The sequence below is a fragment of the Protopterus annectens genome, chromosome 6.part0, assembly GCF_019279795.1.
Source record: "Protopterus annectens isolate FY-2018-M chromosome 6.part0, PAN1.0, whole genome shotgun sequence".
In the NCBI taxonomy this organism is placed as follows: domain Eukaryota; kingdom Metazoa; phylum Chordata; order Ceratodontiformes; family Protopteridae; genus Protopterus; species Protopterus annectens.
The window spans coordinates 261,509,944-261,526,015 of record NC_056737.1 but is presented as its reverse complement, the minus strand read 5'-3'; the positions used below and the strand labels follow the sequence as shown (position 1 = coordinate 261,526,015).

Here is a 16,072-nt window from a genome sequence, read left to right as displayed (position 1 = left end):
TAGAAAAGGGGGGGGGGGTCATGTGCCCTCATAAAAATCATTGTTCTTGTATTAGACTATCATAATAAACAGGAAAAGTTGGCCAATGTCATGGAGCAGAGGGCCAAATATTTGGACAGTAGTTCTAAAATTGTACGTGTTTTGGATGGTTGGGCAGTGTACTTGGTAACCTGGAAACTGGTATATTTTTGTTGTGGTGTCTTTCGGCTTTTCCCGGTTAGGGGTCGTCACAGCAAAACTCCGGTCTAATGATTGGCAGTGGATTTTTTACGTGCAGAGTTGCCAGGCCTGACGCACAACCTTCAACGAAGGTATGCCCATTCACGCACATCTCCACACAGAAGACGCTCTAGCTGAGAATCGAACAGGACAACATCTTACTGTAAGGCGACAACGCTACTGCAGCACCACCACATTACAAAGTATAAAAATTGGTATTCTTTAAATTGTTTTAATATTTTCTCTTCTAAACACTGTAATCACAAAGTCTTAGATCGCACCTACACATAAAATGCCACTTATACCTGGTGAATGAAAACTCTATCACTACAGATGAAGTGTATTTATCAAATTAAGGAAAATCAACATATAATTGTGTATTTTATGACACTTGTAGTGTCAGAGGAGGAGTCTGTTAGAGAAAAATGCATCTCATGATTATTCTACACAAAATGCATATTAAATTACAATTTCTTCACAAATATGTTTAATGAATGATTTAATATTTGTTCATGTTAAAAATGATATGCAGTATAGATGCATAGTCATGCAAACCACTAATACTTATTGTAGTTCTGAGTGTTTCACAACTACATTTTAATATCAAGCTGCCAAGTGTATTACCAGATGACTGAATGTAAAAAGAAAGTAGTGCTGAAGGGGTTAAGAATGTTAGAAAGATTGGTTTCTGAAAGCAAGAACGAACACACTGTATTGTAAGCTCCAACCTTCCCAGGCTGGGATGGGTAGTTAAAAGGAATGTTGGGGAGTTGAAATGTACTGGTACTAAAATGTACAAGGTCAGGAAACAAGACTGATTAACAAGTTAGATGGCTTGTGTTTTTCTAATAAAAACATGACTGTTGAGTATTCAGATGCAGCAACACGAGGGTCTGCAGAAATCCTATTTGACCACGTCAGTATTCTGCATGCAGGATACCGATAAGAAAAGTAAATAAGAACTGTGTATTTTTGCTGCTTGGAGGGACTTGGACTTTAAATTGTATAGATAATCTCCCCGCACTGACGTATGTGGATTTATAATAAAAAGAAAATGTTTTGCACATCCTGAAGAGTTATTCTTGACTCAAGACTAAAAGGTAATTAATGTTATGTACTTTTTAAACTGCACTTTAACAGTTGCAAGCAGCAAAAAACAGTCAGATACTGGGCAAATGGGCTTCATACTACCCAATCTACTGATGGCATCTCTTGCTATACATTTACCCAATAGAAAAGCAGTAGGCACATAGAACATGAATGCTATTGTCAGAAATGCTCTTGCCTACTTCTGAAATGCCACAGTCATGGGGGTGGGGGTAAAGTGCAGTTTCCAAGCATGGGAGCCATTAGGGTCTTGTCCTAAAATAATGGTCATGAGATAAGTACAGTGAATTCAGACCCAAGAATACCTACTTAACTTAATAAGTTCTAGGAAACTTGAACAATGTGTCTTTATTCCTCCCACTGGGAGGGTATCAGAGAGAGAGTCTCCCATATCTGCTAGCTTAAATAAGGTTATCTGGACTAATCCTTTATACTCTGCTTCTTGTTAGTCCGGTCACCCTCTAGACCATAGGTGAGATACCAGACTTCACTCCAGCCCTCTGGATTACCTCTTATCTATAAGACATTGGTGACAACGGCATAAACTCCTGTGTCTGCCTGTATGATGCCCCTTTTAGTTGGCTCTTGTCCGCCATGCAGGAGAGTCCTTATACACTGAGGAGATTAACTCAAGAATGATAGGGGCAAGGCTGAAGGTTAGGAGGCATACAGGAAAACATAATAGAAAAAGTGCACCTCCAGTGTTTCTGTTGAAAATAAAATTGCAAGCGTAACTGTATACATTTCCATACTTAAAGCACACAGTTAGTAACCTTACACAGTCACAATCTTCTGCATCTTTGTGCCATTTTCTCCTGCTTTCACTGCGACTGCTTGTGTTTAGAAGTGTCTCAATTTTTACTTAGATCCACATAATTCAAGCAAAGCAAGTGCAGCAACTCTTCTTCTATCGCACAAACATTCTATGAGTTAGTTTGGTCTGTTCTTTAATTCAACACTGAAGTTCCTTAAAAGGTACTTTAGGTTAGGAATATCACCAATACCTTTTTCCATTAACAGCACCAAGATACATTCCACTGTTCATTAAAATAAGTAAAAACAAAAATAAGTCAACTTAAATATTACAAAACAATTCTGAAGTTTCAGTCTTGGCATTTACAATAAAAATCTAAAATTCAGAAAGCCCACATCTTAGCTTTCTGGTCATGACAGAATAATCTGCAAATCTTTGCCATATTTCCGTATCAGTTTGTTATGATTATGCTCTACAGACCACAGGAGTGGCAGGTACTTGGGTTGCATGGTTTCCAGGAAATGCTGACGCCAACGCTTCTCCAGCTGCATTAAGGACAGCAGCCCATCCTTGGCATGTAACTGAACCACCTTCAGTCCATGGGGCACATACAGCTCATTGAAAATCCTGAGAAACAATCAAAAAGTCAAAAAAGTCAGGTTACTATATGGGAACCAGTGACCAACACAAAGCTACTGTTGCAATATTTGTAGTTTCTGACAAAATACATATGCCTGCATTTTTCAAAAACAGTTGTGTATACTTACCATAAATGTAGATGTTCAAGTGAATTCACTGCTGCAGTCCTGACTTGTGGGATTTCTTCCCATGGAAGCCCTTGGCTGGCTTGACTACTAGAGAATTTTTCCTCCTCCTCAAGCTGGCAGATGTCCTATCCATCACTATGCCTGGATATAAGGGAGACATCTGGCACCATGACCTTGGTACTTTCTTACCACCAAGAGTTAGCAGCCACCCCAGTATATCTTTAAGGTCAGGGGCCAAACGCCTAAGATTCTAAAGAAAGTGTGAAGGAGGGGGGAGAAACTGACGGAGGAGAATGTCCAAGCCCATCCCATAGTCAAGAGGGGAAGGAATACTGCAAGAGTGAATACACACGAAAATCTACATTTATGGTCAAGTCTACACAACTTGACTATAATTCATGTTTCACTGTTGCAGTCCTGATTTGTGGGATGACTCACAAAGCTAAAAGAAGGGTTATGGAAGGACTAAGAGGAGGAAAGGAGGAAAGGATGCCCTGAAAAATGGTAATGGCAAACCCCTCTGTGGACTTGGAAAAGGTAAGAAGATGGCAATGTCTGGTGAAGGTATGCACACAGGACTAATTATCGGCCACCCCCCTTTAAGAAAGGCAGCAGAGGTAGCAGTAGCCCTAGTGCAATGTGTCCTCATAGAATCTGAAGGTTTTTTTTTTTTTTACTATGATGGCTGTAGCAAAAAGATACAGTGGGAAATCCATTTGGAAATCTGATGCTTTGAAGCTGGTCTCCCTTAGAGCTACTGGCAAAGATCACAAAAAGTTGGTCTAACTTCCTGACATTCTTAGCTCTATCCAAGTCGTAATGCAGTTGCCTATGCACATCCAAAGAATGGAGGGTCCTTTCTCCCTTGTTTTGAGGGTTAGGAAAGAATGTAGGCGAGTGCATGGTCTGCTTAAAGAAGTCTTCGTCACCACCTTGGCCAAACAAGAAGGATTGGTCAAAAGAGTTGCTCTGGGTGGAAAATTATGAAAGGTTCCACACAAGTAAGGGCCTGAAGCTCTGAAACCCTTCTGGCTGAGGTAATAACTAGTAGGAAAGCTGTCTTCTAGGTAAGAAATTGTGTGTGTAGAAGCTGCTGGCTCAAAAGATGGAAAGGTGAGCTTCTCCAGAATGAAAATGAGGTCCTAGGGGGAACACAAGGTTTTCTGGGAGGCCTAACGTGGATAACCCGTTTCACGAAAGGACGTAAAAAAAAAAAAGGTGACATTGAGATGGCAGATGGGCAGAAATAGCTAAAGCATGGATTTTTACAGAGTAGAATAGTTCTTTATCAAAAAGGCTAGATAAGTATGACAGGATCAAAGAAATCTGAGCTTGCCTAGGGTTTTTGTCTCCACCATAAAATGAATCTTTGCCATTCGGCAGAGTAAGATGTTTTGTTAGGTCTCCTGGCTTCTTTTAAAATATCCAGGACCTGTTTGTTGAGGAGCAACCCCCTCCATGGGATCAAGGTATCATCCAGGCTGTCAATTTACGTGTCTGCAGGTTGGGTATATGATTGTGTCCCTGTTATGCATTAACAGGTCCACACACTGGCAGCAGACAAGGCTTCCTTGTTGGTTAGATGGAGTAAAAGAGGGTACACCAGTGCTGCTTCGGCCAATCTGGGGCTATCAGGATTACCCTTGGTCCTTCTTCCCCTTTTTTCTGCAGCACTCTGGGTAGCAAGGTTACTGGAGGAAAAGGCATAGAGAAATAGGCCTGGCCAAGGAAAGAAAGGCATCTGTCTTTCAGGCTGACTTCATTTTATTCCTGAAGCAAAACTTTTCCAAATAATCTGTAGCACACCCCATTTTTTGGCTATGCTGAGAAAAGCTTCCAGATTCAGTTGCCACTTGTGGGGGTCTCACAGGCTCCTACTGAGGTGATCTGCTAGTTGATTTTTTTCCCTGGTAGGTACTGTGCCAAGTTGGTGTCTACATTAATTCAGTGAAAGACTTATTCAGTGAAAGCATCTTCATCTCTCACCAGCCGCTGTAACTTCAGCAAACCGCAGAATTTTTCTCACAGTTTGGAAACACTTGCCCATCAAAAGTACAGAACATAAAAAGCACTAAATCAAATCCACCCAAGGGGGGGGGGGGCTTTGCTCCCCACACCACCCCTAACTATATATACAAATGTCGATATCACACTACAGTGGGGGTAAAAGGGCAAAGTTGAGAGGATGGCCAAGTGTTTCCGAACAATGGGAAAAATTCTGTGGTGCTGAAGTTAATTTCTGCAGCTGGTGAGCGATGAAGATGTATTCGCTGAATACATCTTTAGCTGAAGTAATATAGACCTGCCAAAATGTGCAGTCCTAGACAGTTTGCTGTTTTCCAAAGGTCCATGGCTATGCTGCAAAAGGGGTAATAGAGTCCCCCCCCACTTGTGTCTATCACATAACCATGGTATTTTCTGTCTTTACTAGGAGAACGCCTGGTTTCCATTTTTCTTAGGAGGCAATGAGGCCTTTTTGGACCGCCATCAGTTTTTAGCTTGATGCATTTATTTTTGAACTGAGTCTCCCATCTGCCTTGAGTCTAGAAGTTGTTATAGTGTACACCCCAGGCCATCTCTGATGCATCTCATCAGAGAGTGGTCCTGAGGGATGAACCTGAAGGGAAGGACTGAGGGCGCATGCTTGGACTCGCCAGGCAAATTCTTCCCAGACAAGGAAGCAGTTTTATCCAGAAGGTGAGTGAGTGTGTGTTGGCACCACACATTTTTCAGATACCTTTGCAGTTTCCTCATATGTATCTGGTCACAGGGATCATTTGGATGCAAGAAGCCACGTAGCCTACCTGAGAAACACTCTGGCTGTGAGGTATTCCCTGACTAGGAACTTTCTGGGGTAAAGTTAGAAAGGTAATTGTCTGGTGGGAGAAAGCCTTTCTGAAACAATGAGTCCAGTAAAGCTCTCAAACACAATCCTGTTTGTGGAGTTTGCTTGAGATTTTTGGATACAGATGGGGAAACGCCACTGAAGTTAGTACAGTTTGGGTGTGAAGCACATCTACATTGCCTCATTCAGGCAACAGATGTAGAAAAACTCAATCATCTAAGTAATGGTAAATCTGAATTCCCTTTGTCCTGCAGAAGGTCATCACTGGGGCTAGCCATTTTATGAAAACTCTGGGTGCAGTAGACAAGCCAAAGGGCAGAGCACAGAACTGATAATGCCTCATACCTGCTCCTGAAGTATAAGAACCTCCTGTGTAATTCCTCTATGGGGATGCGGAGTTGTGCATCTTTAAGATCCAAGGTTACCATGAAGGTGTTTGGGGGGGAAATCATGGGCAGCAGTTTCTGCAGAGTTAACATTTTGAATTTTGGGACCTGCAAGAAACTGTTGAGTCAACAAGTCTAGAATTTGCTGCTGGGTAGCTTCTTTTATGGGGACTAGGAAAAGTCTGGAGTAAAACTTTTCCTTACAAATAGGTTAGTACAGGCTCCACATAGCCTTGGGTGCACAGAAAATGTATTTGGTTTAAGGCCCTGGCCTTTGGATTGGCGGAATATCTGGGAAGCATAAACAAATCAAGGGTTATTTGAACAATGGTTTGTAACCTCTTTGAATGATGTTTAGAACCCACTGAGCTCTGGTAGTGAGGGGTCCAGGCTCTTGTGGAATAGTATCCCTCTTAGCCTTGGGGAGAGGGGGTTGCCATTTGAGAGTCATAACCACTCCCTGCTAGGTCCCTGGTGTTGGGATCCCACAGGCATATTTGGGTCTGTACGCTACTGGTGATGTCTTAAGCTCCTTTCCTTATGAGGTATCTCTTGCCTAGACTTAGACTGGGGGGAGGGTGCTGGAAAGGACCAATGTTTGGCAGGGTAATTTCAGCTGAAACGAGGAGGGTGGACGTGAAGAAGCCCTTGACAGTTTGCATCAACTTGGCCTTATCCTCCATTTTTTTTAAATCATAAGCCTCAGCCTTAGAACAAAAAAAAGGTCTTTGTCCAAGGGGGCATCCAGGAGACTGGATTTGACATGTTCTGAAGGGACTGCTCCCTCAACCAGGCATGCCTTCTAATGGCTGATCCTGTGCCTTGCTGCCCTACTGGAACATCAAAGGCATCATAGCTGCAGTGCAGTGCGTGCTTAGCCATCTGAAACCATGAGTTGCATAAATCCAGTAATTCCTTTGAGAGGACTTATTTTCAATTCCCATCACTGTGTCATCTGGTCAAAATGGTTTCCTGGTACTTCACCATATGAAACTGGCAGTTCAAAGCCCTCAGGACAACTGTAGCAGAGGTGTAGACTTTCTTTCCAAATCTGTCCAAGGCTCTACTTTCCTTGTCAGTTGGTAAAGGATTTTTGGAAGAACTAGACTGCTCCCTTAAGGCCTTAAAAGTTACCACTTCAGAATCTGCTACAAGGTCTTAAAAAGGTGTTTGTGGGAATCTAGAACCCTGTAAAATCTGTTAGCTTTCCAAAGGGCAGGGGGAAGGGAGTCTGGTTGTAAGGAAGAATTCAGAAAGACTGTCTACCACCTTAAAGACTGGGGGAAAGACGAAGAGTTTTATGCTCAGGGAAATTTAGGAATTCCATAATCCTTTTCTTGGACTGTGAGTAGTCCATGAACTTCCCATCTGAAGGGCTCCTTTAGGGTAAGGTTTTCCCCCCAAAGGAGATATCCTCAAGGGGGGAGGATGAGGCAAGGTTCTCCTCAAAATCCCCACAGGAGGCAAAAGATGCTCCCCCCTCAAAAGTGGACTCAAAATCAAAATCATCCTCAGAATCCAGAGAGTCAGAAAACTCTTGGGGAGAAGTATCCCTCTTTCTTTTACTAGGGGATGCCTCAGGGGGAGGGAGGCTTCTGGATTTGACCAAGGAAATCAAATCCTCAGCTAACCTTACTAGGTCTTGTTGACTGGCCTGAGATTAGGAACTGGTAGGCCTAGGTTGAGGTAAGGGTGACCTCTGCACCAGAACCCAGATGCACAACAGACTCTCGCAGGCAGTAAGCCTAGGCAGTCTCCTGACAACATGAAGAACCAGTGTTGGAATCAAGAACGCGCAAACCAATCATGGACCCAACCAACAAGCTAAGTCCTTTGGCTAGTAAAAAAAAATTAGAGGGGACCTGGAGCTACAACAGACTCCAAACAGGTCACTACAGAGGCCTGAGTCACCACCTCAGTCACCGAAGGGGGCTGTGAAGGTGCCTCCCCTTCAACAATCACAACCTAGGAGGACTGCCCAATGGTGAATAAGAAGTTATGTACCTACCATAACGTTCCATGTTAGTTGTCTTCATCTCGCCTTCTTTCTTGCTGTTTGGGATCGGAGCCGAGGATCGGCTCTGTCTCGGACATCTTCAATAGCTCGAGAGCTGTTTACTGGCTCGAGGCTACCCCTTATCCCATGATGCCTAGCGATAGCTACCCAGATCTTGTTAGAAATAGCTAATCCAGACATGAGAGAAACCAGTTATCAAAAAACTGGTTGTTCCATGCATTCTAATATCTAGGATAGGTTAGGAAGACCTGGCCTGAAGAATAACAATAAAAGAATACTCAGCCAGTGGAAAAAAGGGGACTCCTCTCAATCCACTAGGACAGGGGGTGGAGGGACGCAACAAAGAAAGCGAGATGAAGACAACTAACATGGAACGTTATGGTAGGTACATAACTTCTTAATGTTAAGTTGTCTATCTCGCCTTCATTCTTGCTGTTTGGGACAGTGTCCCTAGCACCCAACACCCTGGGTGGCTCAGTGGAACAGACTCTTCAGAACAGTAGAACTAAAGTCAGCTCTGCTCCGGGAGACCATATCCACCATGTAATGAGAAATAAAGGTATGAGGGTTTGCCCATGTGGCAACTGCACAGATGGAATCCATGGGCAACCTAGACTGAAAGGCTACGGAGGTGGCTAACGCCCTAGTAGAATGACCTTTTGGTTTAATTGGCAACTCTTTGTTCCTTAACTGATAAATAAAAAGTAATCGTGTGGGACAACCATCTGGATAAGGTCACCTTGGAAACTGGGAGACCTTGTTTAAGGCATAAGAAAGGAATAATTGGTCTGACTTTCTTATTTCTTTAGTTCTGTGCAGGTAAAAATGCAATCATCTATGAACGTCCAATTGGTGAGGTTTGTACTCTGCCTTGTTGCTATGATTTGGGAAGAACACAGGGAGAGCTATAGATTGGTTTAAATTATTTTCTGAGCAGACTTTAGGAAAAAACAAAGGATTGGTCCTCAGAGCAACTCTGTCCTTGTGAAACACCAGGTAGGGAGGACGAGCACATAGTGCCTGAAGTTCTGAGACACGCCTAGCTGAAGTGATAGATACCAGAAAGAGTGTCTTCCAAGATAGAAACTTGGAGCAGGAAGCTGCTGGTTCAAAAGGGGGCAGAATTAAAGAAGTCGGGACTAAATTAAGGTCCCAAGGGGGAGGGGGATCTCTCACTGGAAGTCTAAGAGGTGTTCCCCTCAAAAAAGCTTTACAGAGCTTATGAGACAAAGTTAGCATGTGACAAACGAATATGAAAATTAGAAATGGCCGCTAATTGTACCCTAATTGTAGCGGAAGCGGCCCCGGAGTGAAACAGTTGTGCCAGGAATTCCAGAATTTCGTGGACTGGGGCTGAGAAGGGATCCAGATTCCTAGACTCCGCCCAACAAGAAAAATGTTTCCATTTGCTAGCATAAGTTTTTCTCGTTGTAGACTTGCGAGAGGAGGCGATAATCTCACAGACTGCTGGGGAAATGCTGGGAAGCCTGGCTAAGGTTGGAAGTGGAGCAACCAAGCTGTGACCTGGAAAGTTTGGAGGGATTGATGTAACCCGCCTGACTGATGAATCAGATGATCTGGAATTAGGTCCAGAGTCCAGGGCTGATTGAGAAGATAATGGTGCAAGAACGGGAACCATATCTGTTGAGGCCAGAAGGGGGCAATGAGGATCATTTTGCAACCCAACAATTTTGCTTTCTGTACAAGTTTCGGTATCAGTGGAAACGGAGGAAAAGCATAAAGTAGTCCCGGAAGCCAATCATGGACTAGAGCGTCTCTGGGTATGTGACCTGGAAGCAGAAGAAGGGAGAAGTAGTTGCTGCATTTGCTGTTGAAGGGGGTGGCAAAAAGATTGCAGCAAGGCTGTCCCCATTTGCAGAAAATAAGATCCGCAAATTCCTGATTCAGAGACCACTCGTGAGGCATGAGGATAGCTCTGCTGAGCCTGTCCACTATGACGTTGGATCTTCGAGGGATGTACTTCGCAATCAGAAAACGTTGGGAGGAAATCGCCCATTGCCAAAGTCAGAGTACTTCGACACAGGGGGTAGGATCTGGTTCCGCCCTGCTTGTTGATGTACCACACCACTGACGTGCGTTTGAATTGCAATGGTCCTGAAGGGAAGAGAGTCTTGAAGAGCTTGCAATGCTAGGAGCACAGCTCTTATTTCTAGGACATTTATGTGCAGATGGTACTCGTGAGGTTGCCAAGTGCCTTGGACTGTCCTGCCCAGATAATGCCCCCCCCCCCCACACCCTATCAGGGAGGCATCTGTCATCACTGTGGCTACCGGAGGGGGTTGAATGAAAGGTCTGCCCTGAGTAACTAATGGGGAGACCATCCACCAAGAAAGGTGTCTTTTGCATGCCTCCGTGACTAGGGATCATGTGAGACATGGGTAGCTCTTGGAAAGACCACTGTGTGAAAAGAAGCCACTGAAGAATTCTCATGTGGAAGCAAGCTAGTGGGATTAGAAGAATGGCAGCTGCCATGGAGCCCAGAGTTTGAAGGACATACCTGACTTGGATCCTTTTGCTCTGCATTAGAATTTGCACTTGTTGACGAATTGTGGACACACTAGTGGTAACCTTGCGAACATATCCCTTGTGTTTAAGTCTGCTCCTATGCAAGTGATAGGGCAACAAGGCAGATTTTTTGAAATTTATTGTAATACCTAGCTGGGTGCAGGATGTGATTGTATAATTCCGCCCTTGTAGGAGTTGATGCCTGGTGATAGCAGTGAGCAGCCAGTCGTCTACATATGGAAACACCTGGAATCCTTGACGTCTCAGGTGAGCCGTGACCACTGCCATACATTTGGTGAACACCCTGGAGGCTCTGGTGAGACCAAAGGGCAGAGCTCTAAACTGGCAATGACTGGCCCCCACCCAAAAGTGAAGAAATCTCCTGGAGCGTCTGTCCATCTTGATATGGTAGTACGCATCCTGAAGATCTATCGAGCACATCCAATTGTCCTGACCCAGAAAGGGTAGAATGGACTGTAGCGTGACCATCCGAAACTTTGTTCTTTGTACAGACTTTAGTCTGCTGAGATCCAGAATCGGTCTCCAGTCCCCTGTCTTTTTTGGTACCAAAAAGAACCTTGAGTAAGTTCCAGATCTGTGCTGGTCTGCGGGGACTTCCTGGATGGCTTTTTTTTTCTAGCAGTTTTGAAACTTGTATTACTGCTTGCTCCTTCAGATTGGGTGGAACATCTGGAAGGATTTTCTTTGACTGTAAGGGGGGGTTGATGGAAGGGAATTTTGTAACCTCTGGATATAATGGACCATACCCATCTGTCTTTTGTTAAATTTTGCCAAGCTTTTGGGTACAGTGAAAGTTTTCCCCTGACTGCCTCCAGAGGTGAGCAGCTAGGCAACCCTTCAGGGATGCTGGAAGGGCTTATCAGAGAAAGATTCTCTGTTGCCCTGGTTCTGCGGACCCCCTCTACCACGAGGGTGGCGTCTATTATTGTTTCCCCCTCTGTCTCTGGAGGAAAAATCAGTGTGTGTGTGTGTCAGGCAAGGCTCCCTGAGATTTACGGAACCGCATCTTCCCACGCTTCTGACCCTTGATGTAAGGTCTAGAGGGAGTGGAAAAATGGACTCCTACGGCAGAGAGAGTCTTGCCTTCTTGCTCACACCTAGTCAACGTGTCTTTCACCTGTGGCCCAAAGAGAAAGGAGCCATCAAAGGGGGTATTGGTGAAGGACGCTCGAAAGTGTTCCGCAAAGTGACACATCCGCATCCACGCACGTCTCCTAAGGGCTACACACGTGCCCACAGCTCTACTTGCTCCATCGGCTGCATAGGAAATGAGCCTCATGGAGGAGTTAACTACAGAATTAAGCGTCGCTAGCTGGGAAGCTACTTTGGCTTGTGCTCCCTCAGCTGTAGGATCTTGAAGGGCATCTCCAAGCTCTTTAAGGAGATCCCTTTGAAGTAGAGTAGAATGACAGTTCAGTGACCAAATGGAGAAGGCCGCTGAAGCAAACATTCGCTTTCTGTACCTGTCCATCGTCCTAGACTCCTTGTTAGGGGGATGAACAGATGAAGAGGTTAGGGGGATGAACAGATGAAGAGGTCTCTGCTAACTCTTTTTTGGTGGCTGCTGCTACCACCATGGCATCAACGGGCACACATTTAGAAAGGAATTGCTTATCCTGGGGAGCTGTAATAAATTTACCAGGTCTCCTCAGAGTTGGTTCCATTGTGTCCAAAGCTGACCAAGCCTTTCGAGCCACTATGGACATAAGTGGGTCGAAAGGTGGAGAAACCCAGGAGGTGGAAGGTCGGGAACCGAAAGCATCCAGGAATACAGACTCATCCTCGGTAGGGGCTAGGGGATTCCAGTTCCCCCTCTGCCTAAGCATTTCCAGGATGTCCAAGAAGGAAACACTTCAGAGGGGGATCTCTGGGACCCTTCCGATTCATCTAAGTCTGTATCAGAAGTGACAGACTCAGGGGAGTCAATGTGCATCCTCTTGCACTTCTTCCGAGGGGGCTCCTCTGAGTGATCAGGGGAGGCCTCGGAAAAAGAGGAAACACCCAATGGGGTGTCCTGGAGCATCGCTTCCCTACGCTTGGGGTCTGGAGGAGGAGCAGAGGTTGGCACAGGCACTACGGGGGATGGAGCCGGTGGGGCTGGTAGTGGAGCTGACTCAGGGGACAGTACACTCCGCATGACCTCAAAGGCGTCCCTGCCACGAGGCAGAGAAAGTTCCGGTTCCGAAGAAAAAGGAATCTTTCTCTGCGCCGAGGGGATGGTTCCGAGGCTGATGTTGGAGCCGAGCTCACCTGCGCTGATGCTCCAAGCGGGAGAACGGGGTCGGACAAGGGTCCGATGCCACTTGCCCCCTCGGACACGACGAGGGAGCCCTGGAACCAAGATCCCTCAATGGAAGGTAGCATTGAGGTAATCGGAGCTGACGTCGGAACCGAAGGAGATATGGTTATCGGAGCCGACCGTTCCACTACTCGAATCCCGACGAACTCCCGCTCCGAGCTCAATGGAGTCGAAGGAGGAACAGAAAGGGAGGTGGATGGAGCCTGTACCTGTTGAGGAGGGCTAGACAACATTTTAGCTACTGCCTGTGATTTTAGCAACCTACTCACTACTCTCTCCACATCATGATCAGACAGCGTAGAGGATCGAGAGGAGTGTGAAGAACGGTGGCTACACTCACTTTGCAATAATGGAGAGCCAGGAGCCAAATGAACTGAGGGGGACCTCAGCCTTTTATGGCTCCGCGACGGCGCCAAAACATCTGATGGAGCCGACAGAGGGGTTTGTGTCTTGTCGGTGCCAGCTGCGACCGACATACTCGGTAAATCCTGTACCGGGGTCGGCTCTGAAGGTGGAGCCGACGGTTTAGAGGACTTCACTGGCTGTGAACTCTTTGCCGGTGAATCCTGAGGTTTTATCAGACCCCTAAGGATCAATTTGTTCTTCTGTTCTTGCAGGACTCTTGGACTAAAGGCATGACAGATAGAACAAGAGTCCTGTAGGTGAACAGCGCCCAAACAATAAACGTAGCTAGTGTGCCAGTTTGTCAGAGACACTTTGACAGTGCGAGTCATACTTTTTAAATCCAGATACTTTAGCCTCTTTAGACATATCAACCACCAGAAAAGAAACACACACAGAAACAAATTTCTACTCTAGTCAAAGTACAATAGACTATGTAAAACAAATATATAAAACTGCTTTTTTTTTTTTTTTTTTTTTTTTTAAGATGGCAAAAAACAGGGGAAAAGAGAGCCTCTAAGTTAAACGGCTTCCTTGGTAAGGGGTGGCGGAGGGGAGAACTCTCCAACTTAGACAAGTTCTACTAAGAAGGACTAAAAGGTACTCAACAACAAACACTAGTAAATAAAACTAAGAAAAGATAAATATCTAATAGTTTTAAGAAGTATAAGGATATATTTCTACACAAATTTTGAAAATTTGAAAATACAAGCCTGAGCCAGAAAACAACACACCTCGCAGCTGAAGCGGCAAACGAGATTTGGTTAGCTATCGCTAGGCATCATGGGATAAGGGGTAGCCTCGAGCCAGTAAACAGCTCTCGAGCTATTGAAGATGGCCGAGTCGGAGCCCCAAACAGCAAGAATGAAGGCGAGATAGACAACTTAACATCAAGTATTATCGTAGCCTTTAAGTCTGAAATACTTTTTATTTTTTCACTTAGGGAGATCACCTTCAGCTTAACTGCAATATGACAAACGCAAAGACACTGATAACTTGCTAAAATATATAGTCAGACTCTCAGCCCTACACTTGATAGCTCTGCTATAAACTGAGCACAGAACTGACAGAACGATGTCAGTTCTGTGCAAGTCACACAAAAAAAATGAACGTCCTGGTGTGAGTTAACCTTCACTGGCATTAGTCAAAAAACACACAAGAAGATCCCCAAATGTGTTAGCTTTAGACAGTCTTTCATTGGTGCAGAATGACTGACACACTGACTAGCACTTTGCTTTGGGCTCGATGACAAGAAAGAACTGAGGTCATGGCTTCGGCTAGGTTGCCCACTAGCTTCTGAAGGGGAAAATTCTCTAGTCGGCCAAGGGCTTCAAATGCAGGAAATACCAAAAGTCAGGAGTGCAACAGTGAAATGTGAAGATAATCATACCTTTTATAAATTTATGTACACAGATTTTCCTCCCAAACCATTCTAGTAACCTCTCTGCTTAACATACAGCTTACACGCATCTGCTCAGGTCAGAGTTGAGACACACTTGCTTGAGTATAGCAGCTTAAGGTGGGAGTTACTCACGTGATGTTGCTTGCTTCAAATTACTCATGAGGAAAATGTGAGAAAACTTACATTGTGTCAGTGAGTCAGTGATTACAATTTCCCAAAAGGTGCAGTGACCTTGGAATGAGAATAATAAATTATTTTCACGTGCCAGAATGCACGTATACGAGCGGTTATACTGCAACTAAGCAAATTATATAACCTTACACAAGTCTAAGAGATGCAGTGGACCACACAAGCAGATACACAGACACACGTGGTGTGACAGCCTGCCCATGGAAAATAGGGAATATGACTTTATATTTGTGTTGTATCCAAGTTCTTGCAGCAAAAAGCCAGGTAAATTAACTAGAGTAATGGGACACTAATTTCCTACTTAATGATCTATAAAAGGCTGTAGCCTGACAGGCAGAGGAATGGGAAGTTGGCTCCTCAATCAAGAGGATCAATGTGTGATGCAGCAGGGAGCGCTGCCCAAAAAGTTATGGTTCATGGAATTGGTTGGCCCATTCATTGCCTGCTGTGGATGTGGTCCGAAAGAAGATAAGGTAGAGTTTTTGGAGTTGTAAGGGAATGTCTGATCAAGGCATGCAGCTCTGACCTTTATTTTACAGCCTAACTGCTGGAGAGTTGAGTGGGACTAAGGCAGTCTGACCATAAGCTTGGTGAACTTGCCTCCATAGACTAAACCTTTAAAAAAAAATGCAGTGCAAATACTTTTGGAATTAACCATGAAAAGATGAGACATTTTCATTTAATCCAAATAAAGTTAACTTTATTTTACATATCTGCCTCCAGTGGGTTTTTAACACTTGACACTAGTGGTGTGTACACCGACAGTATGGTCAGAGACGTGCCAGAATTAACTTACTATTCCCTCTAATGCCAAATGCATGGACCAGGAGTTAAATTTTCCTGTGTAATCTGTAAGGTAGGCATTCTGATGCTGTTTATCTGGTGCGCACTTGCTGGGCTGGCAGTGTTTGGTTTCATGCTACTTTTACTCTCTCTAACCCACAAACATCAAAAAAACATAATAGACTCTTATGGTACAGACTCATCAAATGCTTGTGCTGCTACAACTGGTAGGACTAGCTAAGGTGATTGCCACCCAAGCACAGACAATGACGAGTCATATTTTGCAACCTCTGAAAGGTAAGCAATGCAAGAGAATTTGGGCAAGTCAGAATAGATACAATTGCTTTCCTTGCCA

At 44.6% G+C, this 16,072-nt stretch overlaps 1 protein-coding gene across 1 annotated transcript in view; it reads right to left on the bottom strand.

Annotated features, from left to right (window-relative positions):
- Nucleotides 1–701: 701 nt before the first annotated feature.
- The window catches only part of EXD2 (exonuclease 3'-5' domain containing 2), a 630,247-nt gene continuing 614,876 nt past the window's right edge, over nt 702–16,072 (bottom strand). Inside the window, exon 9 of the mRNA XM_044073504.1 lies at nt 702–2,707. Within this exon, the coding sequence (XP_043929439.1) occupies nt 2,491–2,707 (217 nt within the window). The 3' untranslated portion in view covers nt 702–2,490. The remainder of the gene's footprint in view (nt 2,708–16,072) is intronic.